The sequence below is a fragment of the Uloborus diversus genome, chromosome 8 (assembly GCF_026930045.1).
Source record: "Uloborus diversus isolate 005 chromosome 8, Udiv.v.3.1, whole genome shotgun sequence".
Lineage (NCBI taxonomy): Eukaryota > Metazoa > Arthropoda > Arachnida > Araneae > Uloboridae > Uloborus > Uloborus diversus.
The window spans coordinates 90928748-90946891 of NC_072738.1; the positions used below are offsets into that span (position 1 = coordinate 90928748).

An 18144-nucleotide genomic window follows, 5' to 3' on the forward strand; every position below is an offset into this window, starting at 1 on the left:
AGATTAATGGGATCGCTTCTGAAATTACAAAAGTATTTTTTACTGAAAGAGCATGCTTAAAATCATAGGATCTGACCATTTTTTAAAATAATTTGACAAAGTTTAGTGTTTTTTTAAATTACTTCAATCAGTGCAATGATTTAATTTCGTTTTTTAAGCTTCTGCACATGACATTACAAGTGATGAAATGCCATTCACTGATGTCATTAGCGCAAAGCGCAATATTTAATTCGCATCTTTACTCACATGTACTGGCAACGATACGGTAAATAGCAAGCGTAGAGCGCAAGATTTAATTCGCTTCTGAATTATCATAACCTGGAAAAGCGGTAGACAGCAAACATAAACATTTAGCTCGCCAGTGTACATGCGCGCCAAAGTTCAGCACTTGTGACGTCATAAAGACCACGCATTGTTTGAAAAATCGGACTTCTAAAAATTAATTAAAAATTAAACGTTTTGAAAATAAGGAATTTTCCTCGCTCCATGGGTTTTTTATTATTATTATCATTATTATTTTGCTCATTTTATCAATTTCAGTAACTAAAAGTAGTACTTTTGACTGATGGAAACGACACCATTCTGATAAATAATGTCTGGAAATGCATCTTTTCCTACGCAACCTATTCCATTAATAATAATCATTGCAGTTTCACTCAATAATTCCTTAAAATCAGTATTGTGTCGACAAATATATTCCCAAACACTTTAATGGATGTTCTCGAGCAAGAGCATGTTCATTAAAATTCCAGCAAGAAACTAAAAAAATGTAATCAATGCATCGATTTTTGAATGCAGTCAAACATCAACTCATTTGCAACTTTCTCCGTTTGGCGTGAAAAAGCCCAATTCCATTGCTAATTGCTTTTTCTTCCCGTTGCCTTGATGGGGGAAAAAATTTGCACAAATCATTAGCAACGAGATGTTCAGGTAGATATCTTTAACACCCACACACTTCAACAGAAAAATAATTGAATTTCGAACAGAAATAAATAAAACTAGTAGCTGAAATATCTCAGAACTTGTTGGAACTCGACTTCATTATTCCTAATGACTCCGGCGACTTTGGCGAACATAATTTATCCCGCTTCAACTTTTACTGGAACGAAGTGAAAAAGAGCAAGGACACATTTTGTAAAGAGAAGATCATTAAAAATCCTTCTATTCTGCCCACCCTAAAACTGTCTTCCTAAATAAATGATCCAAAATAAAAACTGAGGTACGAGAACAAATGTTTGATTCCAGGGAGGTGGGGTTGTCGGGTCAATCTGAGGACAAAAGTGTTTGGATAAGTAACAGAAAATGTATGCTTATTAGAATAGTCTTTTTAATTTGTTTTATTTGATTTCGTAGTTTCGACTTTTAAAACTTTTGTAGTGTCACATTTATTGGAAAATGTTAGGATTCCCTAATGCTTTCACTTCTTAAAGAGATCTCTATATCGTACCCTTAGTGCAACAGTAGACATCTAATGCCAAGAATAACAGTAAGACGTCCTACTGTTGATTTGAGGCGACAGTATGATGTCTTACTGTTTCCTAAATAAATGATCCAAAATAAAAACTCAGTTAGTTTCGAGAACAAATGTTTTATTCCAGAGAGGTGGAGTTGTCTGGTCAATGTGAGGACAAAAGTGTTTGGATAAGTAACAGAAAATGTATGCTGATTAGAATAGACTTTTTGATTTGTTTTATTTGATTTCATTGTTTCGACTTTGGAAAATGTTAGGCTTCCCTAATGCTTTCACTTCTTAAAGAAATCTCTATATCGTCGCCTCATAGCAACAGTAGACATCTAATACGAAGAATAACAGTAAGATATCCTACTGTTGCTTTGAGGCGACGTTATGATGAAAAGAGAAAAAACGTCAAGCGGCCGTTATGATATGCTGAAGAGCCCCTTAGCACATATAGCTGTGAAACTTGGTACAAGTTTGCTTGGACCTATATAGCCGACTGGTGACGTGATGGTAAGGCTTTGTCCTTTTACACCTGGGCCCGGGTTCTGGCCTTGAATGAGGTTTCCAGTTGGTGGATTTTTGAGATGCAGAAAATCGTCAACGCCCATGTCGTATGATTATGCGGCATGTAAAAGATCCCTTGGGTATTTGTTTGGCTTAGAATTCCTTCGGTAAAATTAAATTCCTTGTGCAATTTCGCAGGTGCCAGGGGGAAAGTGAGCGTCAAAAACTACTTATGTCATGCATCAGATGCCTTGTCGGGGAGCACACTAGGTCTGGTTATGGCAAAATGGCCTCTTACACAGGCCCACTGGGGAAAAAAAGTTGGACCTTGGGAGAGCGGTGTATTAGGATGACCGGAAACTAATGTTGTTGTTGTTGTTGTTTTCAAACAAATCAATTTTTAAGACTTATGAGTCCATAGCAAGAACGAAACTGCAATCTTCGGAAGCCATAACCGTGCTCACTGGTGTTTTGCATGTAGTTCTACGTTATTTTGTTTTCAAGTTTAATAATTATCATTTCTATGGAAATGTTACTCTTCCAAAGCTATATAACACGCATGAAAGTCAAGTTGAAAGATTTGTTTATTTTGTTATAAATTTTTTCCCCGCTCTTTTATAGATCTTGCGGTGATACGTATTTCGCTTTTAATTGTGTATTGCTACAAAAAAAAATTAACAGAAAAGGTTTCATGTTTTATAAATTAGTAAGGTAGGGATGTAAAGCGATATGGGGCAACCGTCGGCTTTTCGGTGGTCCGAAAAGCAAAAACATTTTGTATAATTACCATCTCCAAAAAGACTTTAATCCTTTAGAAGATAAACAGCAGTATGACATAGTTGAAATGTATGTTAAAAGTCTGAGGTGGTTCGTTTAAAATTTTTTTAACGATGTTTGCAGGTCACAATCTTGCTGTTAACTGCTTTAAACGGCTTATTGTATAGAAATACATTTTGTCGTACAATAACAAATGTGATGCCTTATTTTATGACTTTTGAAAGTGAGACATTTGGGAAAGTGTAATAATTAAACTTTGGGTAACCGTCGACTCTTTTAGTGGTTAGAAATGCTGAACACACACGATACTACTAGCATCTTCAAACAAACTATAACTTTTGTAAGCTAACTAACAATATGACATAGGAGAAAATTGCGTTAAAAGTCTATGATAAATGGTTAAAAAAATCCCTTAAGAATTTTTTCCCCCTTAATCCTGTTATCCCTATATCTGCGTTAAGCGACCAATCTCAACAAACACATAAAAACAGCAGCAGGTTTAAAGCTTCACGAATTCGGAATTTTTGATTTTTGAAGTAGCCTTTGATTAGTTTAATTCACAGAAAGTCTTTTTAAAATGATATGATTACTGTTTCTGGGTTAACTTTAATCTTTTGTAAGTAAAATAACAATTTCATGGAGAAAATTGTATTGAAAGTGTAAGATTGTTGAATTAAAAATTCTTTGCCAGTTTTCTCCTAATTATGTTGTTTCAACTATCTGATTTAAATGGTTTATACCTGAAAAAAATTAACAGCAACAGGTTTGATGCTTCATTTTATGAATCGGATATTTTGGAAAATGTTATAAAACTAAGGGTAACCGCAGACTTTCTTAGTAGTCAGAAGATCTAAAACATATGATTTAATTTCTATTTCCAAGCAGACTTGAGTTTTTTCAAGCAAAATAACAATATGACGCAGATGAAAATTGTCTGCTTTAATTGTCCTGTTGTAACAAAAACACATTTATAGAAATAAGTTCAACGTTTAGGAATTGGCGATTTTGGAATCTATATAAATAAAACAAAGAATAAATATAAATGTGTGTGTGTGTTCCCTAAACAAATCCACAATTTACGTTGAATCTCGACTAAACTTTGGCAGGTAGGTACTTGGGCACCCGAAAAGAAACGTAGGGGGGGGGGGTTCGAGAGCCAAAAAAGTACCGAACCGTCCGAATTTTAATTTTAGGATCCGAAAAAGGCATTAAATGATTCTTTCTACCCGAATAATTATCAGATTTTCTTAATTCAGGTATCATTGGAAAGCCTGTAAAACATACCGCTGAAATTGTTTTGCTTCTTTTGAATTTCAAAAAAAAAAAAAACAAAGCTGTAAAATCACTGGGGAAAAATTGAAAACACTTTTCAGCCTAACGGAAAGCATTTCCATATTGGAAAATTATCGTTTGCTCGCTCTCATTTTAAATTAGCGTTAACAAACCATTCAGTAAGTTGCCACTTTTTTTCTCGACTGTGACTAAATTAAATTTTGTTTTTGTTTTGAGGTAAAAATTTCCCTTTTCGATTATTATTTGGCAATGAAGATAATCAAGGACGTTAGTTGTATTTATGGAGGGCTGCGTTTAGTTTATTCGGGAATTTTCAATTTACTATTTTTTTTCCCTTTAAGAGCGATTATTTTGACGAGAAACTTTATAGTATTTTTTTCTTCTAATTGTAGCCGAATTGTCGAACATATTTTTGACACAAATTTATTTATTTTTTAAACTAGAGTGTGCAAAACCGGGCAATGCAGCTAGTGTGTAATAAAAAATAGGGGAATAAATAATGACACTTTTAATTGACAGAAAGTCTGAAAAATTTAATGTGATTGATATTTCTTAGTAAAGTGTATATTTTGTGAGGTAAATAACAGTATGATACAGGAGAAAATATAAATTGAAAGTCTCGGAGAGTTCGTTCAAAAATACTTCGCTTTTTTTTTCTCTCAATCCTGCAATTATACTTATCTGCTTTGAACGGCCTATTGTAACAAATACACATTTACAGCAACAAGTTTGATTTATTTTATGAATTGAACAGATTCGAATTCTTATAAAACTGGGAATAACTAAATTCTTTTAGCAGCCGAAATGTATGAAACTTTATGATATAATTACTTTTTTTCATGGAAACTTGAATCTTTTGAAGCAAAACAAATAACATGACGCCGATGAAAATTGTGCTGAAAGTCTCGGATAGAGTTTGTTTTAAAACATTTTGAATTTTTCTCTGCCGTGCAATGTTACTTATCTGCTTTATACGACTTGTTGTAACAAAAACTCATTTACAGCAACAATATGATGCTTTATTTCACGAATCGGGCATTTTGGAAACTGTTATAAAACAGCGGTAACACTACTGCGGGTAAATCTTTTAGTAGTCAGAAAGCTTTAAATATACTATATGATTACTATTTCCAAGGAAAATGTAACCTTTTGTAAGTTAAATAACAATATGACGCAGGAGAAAATTCAGATGAAAGTCTCTAATTCTTTTAAAAATTTCTTACAGTTTCGGAGAGTTTGTTTAATAATACTTCGCTAGTTTTTCCTCAATCCTGTAATAATAGTTATCTGCTTTGAGCGGCTTATTGTAACAACATTTACAGCAGTAGGTTTGATGCTTTTCACGAATGCTTTTCACAAATTGGGTTTACATTTCTGGATAACAGTAAAGTTTCTTAGTAGTATGAAAGCTTGAAACATACCATATGATTATTATTTCCAAAGAAAATTTAAACCTTTGTCAGCTAAATAACAATATGACGCAGGAAAAAATTTAGACGAAAGTCTCTGATAGTTCGTTTAAAAATTCCTTACAGTTTAAAACTCAATCCTGCCATTACACTCATCTGCTTTAAGTGTCCTGTTGTAACAAAAACACATTTACAGCAACAGGTTTTGCGTTAAGGAATTGGTAATTTTGGAATGTGTAATAACAAAGGGGGGGAATAAGTGTTGACAATTTAAATTGACAGAATGTCTGAAACAATTGATATAATTACTATTTCTAAGTAAACTTCTATAACTTGTAAGTCAAATAAAAAAATAATCACACAGGAGAAAAAATAAGTTGAAAGTCTAGAATAGTTTACTCAAAAACTCTTTGTCAGTTTTTTTCTCAATACTTATCGAGTTTAATCGACCTATTATAACAAAAACACATTTTCAGCAACACGCTTGATGCTTTTTTTTTTTTTAGGAATTGAGCATTTTGGAAAGTGTTATAAAACTGGAGGGGTAACCATAGACTCATTTAGTAGTCACAAAATCTGAAACATATGGCATGATGAAGGAGAGAATTGTGTTGAAAATCTTGGATTGTTCGTTTAAAAAATTTTTGCCAGTTTTTTAACCTATGCTGCTATTATACGTATTTGCTTTAAGCGGCCTATTGTAACAAAAGCATATTTACAGCAATAGGTTTGATGTTTTATTCTATGAATTGAACATTTTGGAAAGTACATGCACCATACCAGACAATCTGGTTATCACATCCAGAGACTGCAGTTTCGTTCTTATCAGATCTCATCAGTCTGGATTAGTGAATAACCTATCTGGAATGTTATGTCATTGAAGCATAGAGTGCCAGCAAGTTGGTAGCTAAAGTAAATTTATCTCACAAGCGAGTGTCTGCAGCATGATGCGGTTCGACTTTCTCCTGCTCGGTTATTTACTAATCCAGACTGATGAGTTCTATTAAGAACAAAATTGCAGTCTCTCTATGTGATAACCGAGCAGCCTGGTATTTTGCACGCAGTTCTGCCTTAGCCCTGGCTTAGGGATGATAACTCACTGCTAAACTTTTGAAAGTGTTATAAAACTGGGGATAACAGCAGACTTTTGAAGTTCGAAATTCTGAAAATTATAATATGATCACAATTTCTCAGTAAACTTCCATCTTTTATAAGTTGAATAAGAATATCATGCAATAGAAAATAGTGTTGAAAGTCTCCTTTAGTTCGTCTAAAAAATATTAAAATCCTACTATTGTAATTCCCAGCTTTATGCGGCTTATTGTTGCAAAAATACACTTACAGCAACAAGTTGTATAATTTATTAATTTGCAATTTTTGGGAGAAAGTCTTAAACAAATGTTATGATTATAAGATAAATAAATACCTTTGTGCTGAATAGTAAAGTCAGAACAAACAACGTAAGTAGAAGCACAAATTTGTAAATTACAGCAAGATTACAGACAGCTGTAATTTACAAATTTGTGCTTCTACTTACGTTGTTTGTTCTGACTTTAAATGTTATGATTATTATTTTAGAGTAAACTTTAACTTTTTGTAAGCTAAATAACAGCGTCAGGCATAAGAATATTGTGTTGAAAGTCTCGGATAGTTTATTTCCACATTTGTTTTATTGAGAATGCCATTATACTTATATGCTTTAAACGGCTTATATTAGCACACAAACATTAATAGCAACAGGTTAACAGTTTTCTTCTTAGTCCGGCTATTAGAAAAATTTTCTAGATTAGGTTTTGTTGGGGAAAAAAGCTATGGCATTTTTTTTCTGAAAAATAAAGCAAAAGATATTAGAACCCAAATAATTAGATTAATATTACCGTTAAAATTCGTTATTTGGATCCCGGATAATGGAATATCCCGCTTATTAGAATAAATGTTTCGTGGAAAATTAGCAATTCCATTAATCGGGCTCGACTGTAAGCTGTTCAGAATTTGCAAATTTGTCTTAGAGTCGACCAAATTTGCCTTGGGAGCTTTCCTGGTAAATTAGGAAGGTTCCAAGATACTGCTATAAGCAAATCCAAATTTTCTTGTAAAGTTCCTGGTGTATTCCAGAAACTTGTTTTTATTGGGAAGGTTCTTGAATTATTCAGAAAAATTCCATACAAATTTCAGGAAAGTTTCTTACTTTTAAAGGTTTCTTACTTTTACCTCCTTTCCTGTGTTCTGCCAAATATGTTACCGCAAAAATTAGTTACATTAGCTGCCCATTATTTCAAAAAATGTTTTTTGAGCGAGTAGAAATTTTTCTTTTTTATCAATTATCTCATTGAACACGAAATTGGTTCCCTCTTGCACGTTGTATGATTTTTTCTTCTTTCATACTTTGCTTTATTGATTTTTCCGCATATCATTTTAATATTTCTTCATCTCTCAAGCCAATAAAATGTATGGTCAGCATGAAAAAGCAGATTATACGATTCATAAAAATTTTTTTAAAAAACATAAGATCTAATACATTCAAATTCTTTTAAATTGTCCTTTCTATCAGTTAAATTTTGAAAATAATCTCAAACACTAAAGTCTGTGATTTCATTATTGATCTGCGAGCTCAGGAAACAATCCCAAATAGCCCCTAACAATCATTACTTCAACTCTAGCCGAAGTATAGTTCATAATTTTCCCCTTAAAATCTTCCACGTCCTCGGTAATTACCTCCCTCATTATCCTAACAGTAGCTACTAGAGTCGCGTTGCACTGAGTTTTCCGGGAAGAAATTCGTTCGAAGCGCGGGAAACATCCTCTGGTCCACCCCCTCCGTAAAGCTGTCATCCAGAGAAGTGTAAGGAAAAGCCAACAACAACGCGAATAACAATCATGCTCGATGATTGTGTACGGAGAGAGAACTTGACAGATATTTCAGGAAGCTGAAGTGAGGGAATTTCAAATCGATACGAGGCTCTTGGGAAGTCGACTCTCGAATGGATATGCAGTTCCTAGATTCGTAGAATTTCAGCAAATCTGACGACTTTAAATATTTTCTAATGACAGAACTTAAAGAAGCGCTATAGGCAAAGAAGCTGTAAAGATTTAGTTCAAAGCTATGATTTCAACGATTTTTCTAAAGGTTAAACAAATTTTTCTTTCTAATGATTTTGCGACTATTTTTTCTTGTCGCAAATAGAAATTCAAAACAAGCATCGTTCCTGCGATATAGGCAAAATGGATTTGTTTCCTTCCGTCAAAAGTACTACTTTTAGTCATTGAAATTCATAGAATGAGTTTAAAAAATAACATGGACCCAGAAAATACTTTCATTTTCCTAACAGTTATTTTTTAATTAATTTTTCAAAATGTCCGATTTTGAAAACAAGGCGTGGTCTTTATAACGTCACAAAGGATGCAATTTGGCGCATCTTTCTACCATGTTTCCACGTTATGATAATCAAGAAATGAATTATATATCATTGCGCTCTACGCTTGCTATCAACCGTTTCGTTGCCAATACACGTGAGTAAAGATGCGAATTAAATATTTTGCTCTGTGAATGACAACACAGAATGGCATAAAATCATTTGTGATGTCACACGACAGAAGCGTAAACAATAAAAGTGCACTGATTTAAGAAATTTTTTAAAAATATTAAACTTAAATAAATTATTTTAAAAATGGTTAGATCCTATGTTTTTAAGCATGCTCTTTCAGTAAAAAGTACTTTTAAAATTTTGGAAACGACCTCCATTGTAAAAATAAATAATTAGATGAAATTTTAAAAAAAAAGAAATTAATTTGAATTTTGACATCTGGAATTCAAATTATGTTTTTCGCAATCACGAGTGTGTGTGTGTGTATGTAGACGTGTGTGTTTATGTGTGTGGTGGGTATGTGTGTTTGTGTGTAGGGGGTATGTGTATGTAGGCATAGGTGTTTATGTCTGTGTGCAGGTATGAGTGTGTGGGTAGTTGTGTGTAGGTGTGTGTATGTATGCGTGTGTGTGTGTGTGTGTGTAGTTGTGTATGTATGCGCGTGTGTGTAGCATATGGATGCAACCTGGAGACGGTTTTCGCTATAGGAGCAGCATCGTAAGGAGCCGGTCGACGGTGATGCTGCAGAGGGTGCTGGCGGGAAAATAAAATGATAGCACATCAAAACAGACAAATGAAAGCAATAAGCAATCGTGATTGCTCAAAAAATACTTTCACCAGAATCCTTTCCATTCATTTTAAGATGGTCAATTTCCAGTCCAAAAAAAAAAATAGTCCCCCACCCCCTTTTCTTTTATTTATTTATTCATTTTGCAATAAATGACCGACATAACTTTTCTTTTCTCATCTAGATTTTTTTTTTTATTGTAACAAGTTTAATTCAAAAGCAAGCTTGGTACTAATATTATCGACCCATTGAAGGAATGAACAGTCCACTGTCTGTCGACCGTGCCTGATCCCGGAGTTGAACCCGGTTCTACGGCCGTGAAACGTTACCACTGAGCCACTGGGCTTCAAAATTTTCTTCTAAAGACAATAGCCGTGTTTATATGTCAAAACTGCTCTTGCGGCTTCTTCGACTCGCACTTAGGGGATCATTTTGATGTCGAATAAAATTAATTAGCTAAATTTTCAGCGCTTTATCTCAGGCGACCTTCGAGTTTTTCAAAAAAGAAAAACTGTTTTTTCGATTTAATTTTTTTTTCCATTGTGAAATCCAAAATTAATGAATGATGATTTTTTCCTTATTCTTAGGAATAAAATACATAAAAAAATATTATGGTCATAATTTTTAAATGAAAAGCCGATTTTTGGCGACGGAAATAAAATTTAAATATTTTTTTCAATGCTTTTCTGGAAAGTCACTCACTAAATTTTGTCAGAAAATCTTCTACATTAAAGATTTTTTTCGAATTTTTTGAATCGGTGAAACAATACGAAAAAAATTAAAAAGTAATTTTTCTTTTCATAAATCTGCTTTTAAATAAATTTGTATTTTGTATTGCTAAACGATTCATAAAAAATAATTTTTTTAATGAAAATGTATACTTGGTCAAATCGACTGACAGAATACAGATTATGTTCCTATTTATTACTTCCATAGTCTGTATTTTTAAACCGATAATCTGTCTAACTGTATATTTCTGTACAGTGAATATTTATGCCCTATATGTACTTAGTACATGTCATGCATATATGCTAGATATTTGTATATCTTGCTACTCATATTTATGCTGTATATCTGGTCATATTGCCATAAATCACCCTGTTAGCGAACGTCAGGTTGGCCGAATGACTAAAGCGCTGGACTGCAGACCCAGAGATTTTGAGTTCGAGCCTCAGGCTCGGCATTTGATTCATTCTATTTTTACTTTACTTGCTTTCGCGAAATTTCTAGAAAATTTCCAAGTATGTAAATAAATTTATTCTGCATTGTTCTGGATTATTCTTCAGTTGTGTATAAAAAGCCTCCCTCTAGCTGAGAGAAATCTGTCTCGCAAATTGCAATCTTGCCAGCTGATCGCTCGTCTGTTTTGAAATAAACCTGCTTTTCAATGATTAAGGTATTCTCATTCTACCTCTACAACAAAACACTTCATAGCCATATGACCACATTTTTTTTATGGTTTGGTAAAATAAACGGCAAGAATACATTTATATTTACATTTATAACTCCTATAGTCTCAATTTTTACATCCGTAATTTATCTAACTGCATATTTATGCTGTAAATGTGGTTAATACTCTCTAATGCTATATGAATACTCTATTTTCTATAGTTTGGTAAAATTCACGGAAAGAATACATTTATATTTTTATATTATGCTTTATAATCTATTTTTATCAATGATTTATCTAACTGGTTTTTTTTATGCTTTATACTTTCAAATTTCAAAAATTTTATCCAAAAATAAAAATATTCTCTGAGAGCGATTTTCGAAAACAAATTTGTGCCCAACTGATTTAACTTGGAATTACTATCAAGCTTCCACTTTTTGATAGCCTCTACTTGTTTCGTCGTTTATGATTGTAGTTTGATATTTTAAAAAGGTTTGAACTAAACTAAATAAAATTTTGATTCTCAATGCTACTATATTTCTAGTTTTATAAAAAAATTCACATTCTAATTAATCATTGCTGTGTTTGCATCAGTCTTACTTGGGAGAGAAATAATATGGCAAATGCATATGAGGCAGTGAAAAACAAAGGGATGTAAGTGCACACATTCAAGTTTAAAGTAAAACAAGTTAAAAGATAACGCTCTATGCAGACTTTCATTGAAAAGTTTTTCTAAATCATACTGTATAAAAGCACCTATCAGGGCTACTAGTGCTGTATATATTTTGCCCCAAGACAAAGGAGAGGTTCACTGACTTTTTCTGCTGGTTATCTCCAAATTTTTAATTATGCCACTTACATCCCTTTGCTTCTCATTGCTTCTTATGGCCTTTTAGACTTCGGAAACTATCCGGTTTATTTTACATTAAATTTAAACGAGGGGATTGTGTTCGGTTCATGTAATGTATTTGAAGCACTTAAAGCTGAAATTTCTCATAAAACCGGGCATGACCCTAAAGTGTAAATAACTATTCTCAATAGCAATTCAGAGAAGTTTCTAATCAACTTGTTATCAATTGTTACAATTGCCTTTTACTGGTCAATCAGTCCATAAAATAAATATTTATACACGACAAATGTGGTATTGTAACCTTATTAAAGGATTCAAATACAAAATTGTACTAAAAATATTTCGAAAGAGTATTTTACTGCAAAACCGTGCACATGATGATGAAAATATTTTATAAAAGTGAAATAAAAATATAACAATGTTCATGTAGATTCTTCATCTTTTAATACTCCTATAATTTTAGTTATCCTATAATTTTTCGAACCACTTGATTCAACTGAAGGATAAACCATGTATTTAATTTTTTTTCTTACTCTCTCACTTGATTAACACTGCTATAATTAGCGTCTAGTTCAAAAGTTACCTACTATGTTTTGTGAGGAGACGAACCAAAACAAAATAGCATAACAAAGTTTTTGTTTAAATTAAATTCATAATTTCGTTCCAGCCAGAAGTTAAAAATGTTTTTACCAAAGAAGCATGATACTTTTTTATGAATTATGCAAATATTCAAAATCTTTTTTTTTCATTTAAATTAAGCAAAGAAACCGATTATTCTATAAGAAAAATTTTATATTCAGTGTGGGTTTTGCTGAAGCAATTTACCCCCGGTAATGTATCAATGTATCAATCAACTCCGCAGGCGAGGTTAAAAGTTGTACTGCACTTTTCCCAGAACTAATTTGTTAGTAAAATGACACAAAGTGTATAAAGTACAAATAAAAGCATTTAAAAGAGAGTTATAAACTAACTGCAAACAGCTGTATCGGGGCTATCAAATGCAAGCCCCTTCATCAGTGCATAAAAAGAAGAATGAATGGTTCACCAATGCAAACCAAACGACAAATGAACGAAAAATGAAAGGAAGCAAAGTAAATAGACAAGGAACCGGAAACTAGTACGTCACCAGAATAGCAATCACACATACTACACTGTAAAAAAATTTCAAAACGTTACTGAGTATTTCCCGTGTTACATTTTAGGAAGTCAATGGTTTTTATCCACTTCTTGGAAAAATCAAGTATCATCGTCAAAAAGTTTCCTGAACTGCTACAAGTTGAACAAATGTAGACTTTTCTTTGTTGTGAAAAATATTTTTAGCTTCTTGTTTAAAGATTAATTGAGCGTATTTATAAAGTGTATCGGCTTCAGTACGATTACGGCCCCTCCAGACTGTTTAAGCTCCCAAAGGGAGCGATAAGTTCATGAACTGCGTTGCACGAATTGCGGAAGGAAAAAAAATCTTGATAGTTACTTGCAATTCTGTCTCAGATTTGGCCGCGTTTGCAATTCTGCTTTTGGAATTTCCTTGGGAAATCAAAAAACAGCAAAGCTATTATATTATACTTTTCTAAGTTTACTCTAATTTTTCAGAGACACGACTGGCTTTAAACAGGAAAATTTCTGAATTTTTAAGAAAGCTTCCAGGATAGTTTTACGAAGGTTACTGAATTATAGCAGAAAACGTTCCTGGATTTGCAAGACATGTTACTGGCAGAAATTGGGCGCATCAGCTGCCCATTATTTTCCAAGAACGTTTCTTAATCGTTTTTACATTGTTAAGAAAAACGTCACGGACAAACACTGGAGGGCTTTTTTTTTATTACGACGGACTATCGACGTAATATATTTTCCAGTTCCTTGTCTACTTATTTGTTTTCTTTCATTTCCGTTCATTTGTCGTTTGGTTTGCATTGGTGAACCATTCATTCTTCTTTTTATGCACTGATGAAGGGGCTTGCATTTGATAGCCCCGAAACAGCTGTTTGCAATGTGTTTTTAACTCTCATTTAAATACTTTTATTTGTATTCTATACACGTTGTGTCATTTTTCTTATTCCACAAAGTTTTCGACTGTTTTTTTACAACTAATTTGCTTATGTTTTTTTTCTAATAGACTAATACCTAATGTTCCTTTTAAATTAAAAACTACAATAATTACTATTTCAAACATGCTTGTGTTTATTTAAATCAATCAGTTAGACAAAAATTGTGTTGATTTGCCTTAAAAATGAAACAACCTGCACCCCTGTCTCTTACTTTCATTCCAAAACAGCTAATTTTGGAAACAGAAGTCGATTGTTTTAATGGAAGTCATTGGAAGCTTTCAATTGAAGAGTAAAAAAATGACAGTGAATAAAACTATTGTTGCGAATATTAAACTCTTTTCATTTCCTTTTCTTTCAGCTAAAGATGTCGAAGGCTTCCACGGTGGAGATCTAACGAAATTAGAACAAGAGAAAATCTGCTTCAATTTCACCATCGGAAATTCAGAAAAAAGGGAATTTTACTCACCTGGTTTTCCTAACAATTATCCTAACAACACCAAGTGCGAATTGCAGCTTAAAGGTAATTTCAAGCCATAAGGCGGATACTTTTTCTCTCCTCATTTTCTTTAAATTTCTTTCTTATTAGCGATTCTTAGCGTTTTCTAATAGCGATTTGCGGTGATCAAACAGTTGTACAACATTTATGACCAGAGGCTGTTATTTGGAAGTTGATTGTTCGGAGGAAACTATTGTCATTTCTTCCCTCCCTTAATGGGAAAGCGGTTGTTCACAGCGAAGAAGAAAATGGCAATTATATGAAGTTCGTGGTTAAGTCACGATTAGGGTTGCCATGTTTTCATTAAATCATGCCAAACCATTCTCATAAATATGCCAAGATATCTTCGTATTCTCTTTACTCTTACGGAACAGCATTAAATTATGTGATCCATTTTTCTTTGAAGCCTTGAACTTTGCTCATTGTTCGAAGAGTCATTAAAGGATCACTTTATGGTTCAGCGATGGAACTTTTAAAACATCATTTATTTTAATATCAGTAAATGCTGCAGTTTTCTTGATGCAAATTATATTCTCTACAGCTGGTGCCCTGACTGCTTATTCAATAAATCTAATCTTTTCAGAAAATTACGTTTGATGAAGAGGTAGATTTCAATGAAGGATCATATATGTTGTATTTGTTTGCACATGTTGAACGTTTAATTAGCTAAACAACTAATCGCGCAAATGATTAAACTTGAAAAAATGTTTTTAAAAAAAAAACAAAATGGGAAAAAATTTCAATGGGTAAATCCATGAAAATATGAAAAAATGATTTCACTTGAATCGACGGGAAAACTATTGATAGAGCAAACAAAGATCTTTCTAATCCTAGTGCAGCCAAAAATCTTCTCTTACATATTTGAGAGATAAAAAGCATTCGTATTTCTTATTCTTCCATTATGTGTGTATTTGGGAGTTATATCGCAGAGTAAAAGAATTCCGAAACGTTACTGAGTATTTCCGTGTAACATTTTGGGATTTCAATGATTTTTATCACCTTCCTGGAAGTATCAAGTATCATTGTCAAAAATATTCCCGAATTGCTACAAGTTGTCCGAATGAAGACTTCTCTCTGTTGTAAAAAATATTTTTAGCTCCCAGTTTAAATATTAACTGAGCGTATTTATGTATCGGCTTCAGTTCGATTATGGCTCGTCCATGCTGATTAAACTCCTAATGAGAGTGAATAAGTATGGACTACGTAGGTAGCTTCGCAAGAATTGCAATAAAGGAAGATGCTTGATACTTACTTGCAATTCTAGCTTATCTTTAGCCATGAATTCAATACTGCTTTTAGAACTGTCCAGATAAATCAGGAAGGCGCTAAGCTGTTATATTATCTCTACCTAAGATTAATTTTAATCTCCAGAGACACGACTGGCTTTAAATGGAAATATTTCTGGATTTTTCATGAAGATTACTGAAATTTAGCGGAAAACGTTTCTGGTTTTTGCAAGATATGTTACTGGCAGAAATTGGGCACATCAGCTGCCTATTATTTTCCAGGAAAGTTTCTGAATCATTTTTACTGTGCAGAGAGGAATTCAGCTTAATTATCTTTAGACAAAAATTGGAATAAATAAAACGTTTTCATTAACCCTAGACTAATTGTAACACGGTCTCTTTAATTAAATCATTGACATTCATATTTTACGCTCTTGTATGGGGGAAATGCACGCGAGTCTTTGCATGAGTATAAAAAGCGCGTCGGGTGATTATACATCATGGTTCCATAATATTATAATTTTAATGATCTTATTTCCTAAAAAGTCAAACTATCACTCCAGTATCTGTCAATAATGAGGCTAAGAACTAGAAGTTAGTGTTTTTACTTCAGTGACCAGTTTCTGATTTTCTAACGCTACCTTCGATGAGCGTGTTTTACACGACAACGAACCACTGAATTGTGAGCACGTATTCTCAGTCAAAAAAAGGACATCACATGATTTCAGAATACATGTTTTCGATGATAAATTCTTAAAACCATTGATGGAAAAATCATTTTCTATTAATAGTAAAACGTTAAAAGCCCATGCGTTCATAACTTCGGTAAAAAGAACTTGACAATCATAAATTTATGGTTTTAATATCAAGAACTTCTTTCACTTCAAAAGTAGTTTAATATTTTCAACCTCTCGCTAAGTACATGAAGCTCTCTGCTTGAGAGAATATATAGGAGTCACAAACCTTATGTTGTCGCAGAAATGTGTTTTACTCTTGGAGGAAATTGAAACTTGTTAAATAAACAAATCGACGATTTGAAAATCTGAGTTTGCCAAATTGGCGCCAAGAGGCCAAAGAAGGTAAATCTTGGAAATGTCACAAAAAACGTGGTGCAAATATCTTTCTCATTAAAAATTTACCCTTTGTTTTACTTCTTCGAATATGGAATACGTTTCAATGGAATTCATATTTTCTTAATCTACTCTCTTGATATCTTCTCTAATGTATTATGAATTTACTCGAAATAAATGCAATAAAAGTGAAGGGAGGAGAAAATGGATTGAAAATAATACTCCCACCCATAAAAATGGCAATTGGAAATAAATGGATCATAAATCCGAAGTGAGATCGTTGTAAAACAATAACGAGTTTTGGAATATGATCAAGTTAGAAATGGATGGGGCAGACTGTCCATAAATTTCAAAGTTTCAAAATTTTGCACCGACTTTTATCTAGGTGTTTTAATCTTGTTCAAAAACTCGTGACGTTTAGTTTCCTGAATAAATTTATAACTCTTAAAAAGTAAACTTCGCCATTAGGGATGACGATAAGTTTGTATGATTTAAAAAATATTTTTAATCAAGTATCACAACAGAATTTTTCATGACTACACAATAGGGTGGGCTGATAACAACTTTTTTTTTTATTTCGATGATGGGTAGTGCGGAAAAAGTTCCATTGGTGTAGCAAAGTCCACATAAAATGTTTGAATTTTTTTTGCACAATTTCTTGATCTGCTGCAATTGGGTTGAAGTTTCGGAAAAATGCCGTTTTTTTTTTTCATGTTTTTAGCCAAAAATTAGTAAAAATAGTATGTTTTTATTTTTGATGATATGCTGAGCAAAAAAGGTGCCATTGGTGGCACTAAACTCCTATAAAAAATTTTGAGGAGTGGTATAGTTCTTTCCTTTTCCACAAATAAGTAGAAAGTTTGGCAATTTTCAGTCTTTTTAACGTTTTCAATATTTTTTTTCAAATAGTAAAAATTTTGTTTTCGCCATATTTCTCTGCCATAATTATATAGTTTTATCGCATCTGTGCATTTTTAGATTCGTAGTGTGTCATAAATTAACTGCTTATTGCACATAAAATTTGAAATGTGCTATTCGAAAACTTTGTGCTGCTTCGTTCAAAATTAAGGTTAAACAGCACAGAACTCAACAAAGAGCTAAATATAGTGTGGATTAACAGAAAATTTCTACTTGTACTTTCAACAGAGAGTTCAGAGAGTTTTTATCGTCACTGTTTTAGGTAATAAAAGTTTTTTTTTTTTTTTTTTTTTTTGAGTTGAATTTCTGCACTTTAGCGCTTTTACTTCTGTTACAGTATTGCTACATTGAAAGCATCTTTTCCTTCGTAGTCATCTGCGAATTCCGTGCTATTTTAAGAGTATTTCTATTTATTATACACAGCTGGCGTAAGACTGCAGATTTCAAAATTGTTTCGTATACTATGTTAATTTCAGTTTCTTGTGACAAAAGACATTTCGTGATTCGAGGTTGGCTGATATTGGTTGAGAACCAAACCGGAGCATATCGTCG

General features: G+C 32.8%; 1 protein-coding gene across 1 annotated transcript in view; it reads left to right on the forward strand.

Annotated features, from left to right (window-relative positions):
• The window catches only part of LOC129228480 (neuropilin and tolloid-like protein 2), a 145690-nt gene that overhangs the window by 17900 nt on the left and 109646 nt on the right, over positions 1-18144 (forward strand). Inside the window, exon 2 of the mRNA XM_054863160.1 lies at positions 14241-14402. Coding sequence (XP_054719135.1) covers positions 14241-14402 — 162 coding nt within the window. The remainder of the gene's footprint in view (positions 1-14240; positions 14403-18144) is intronic.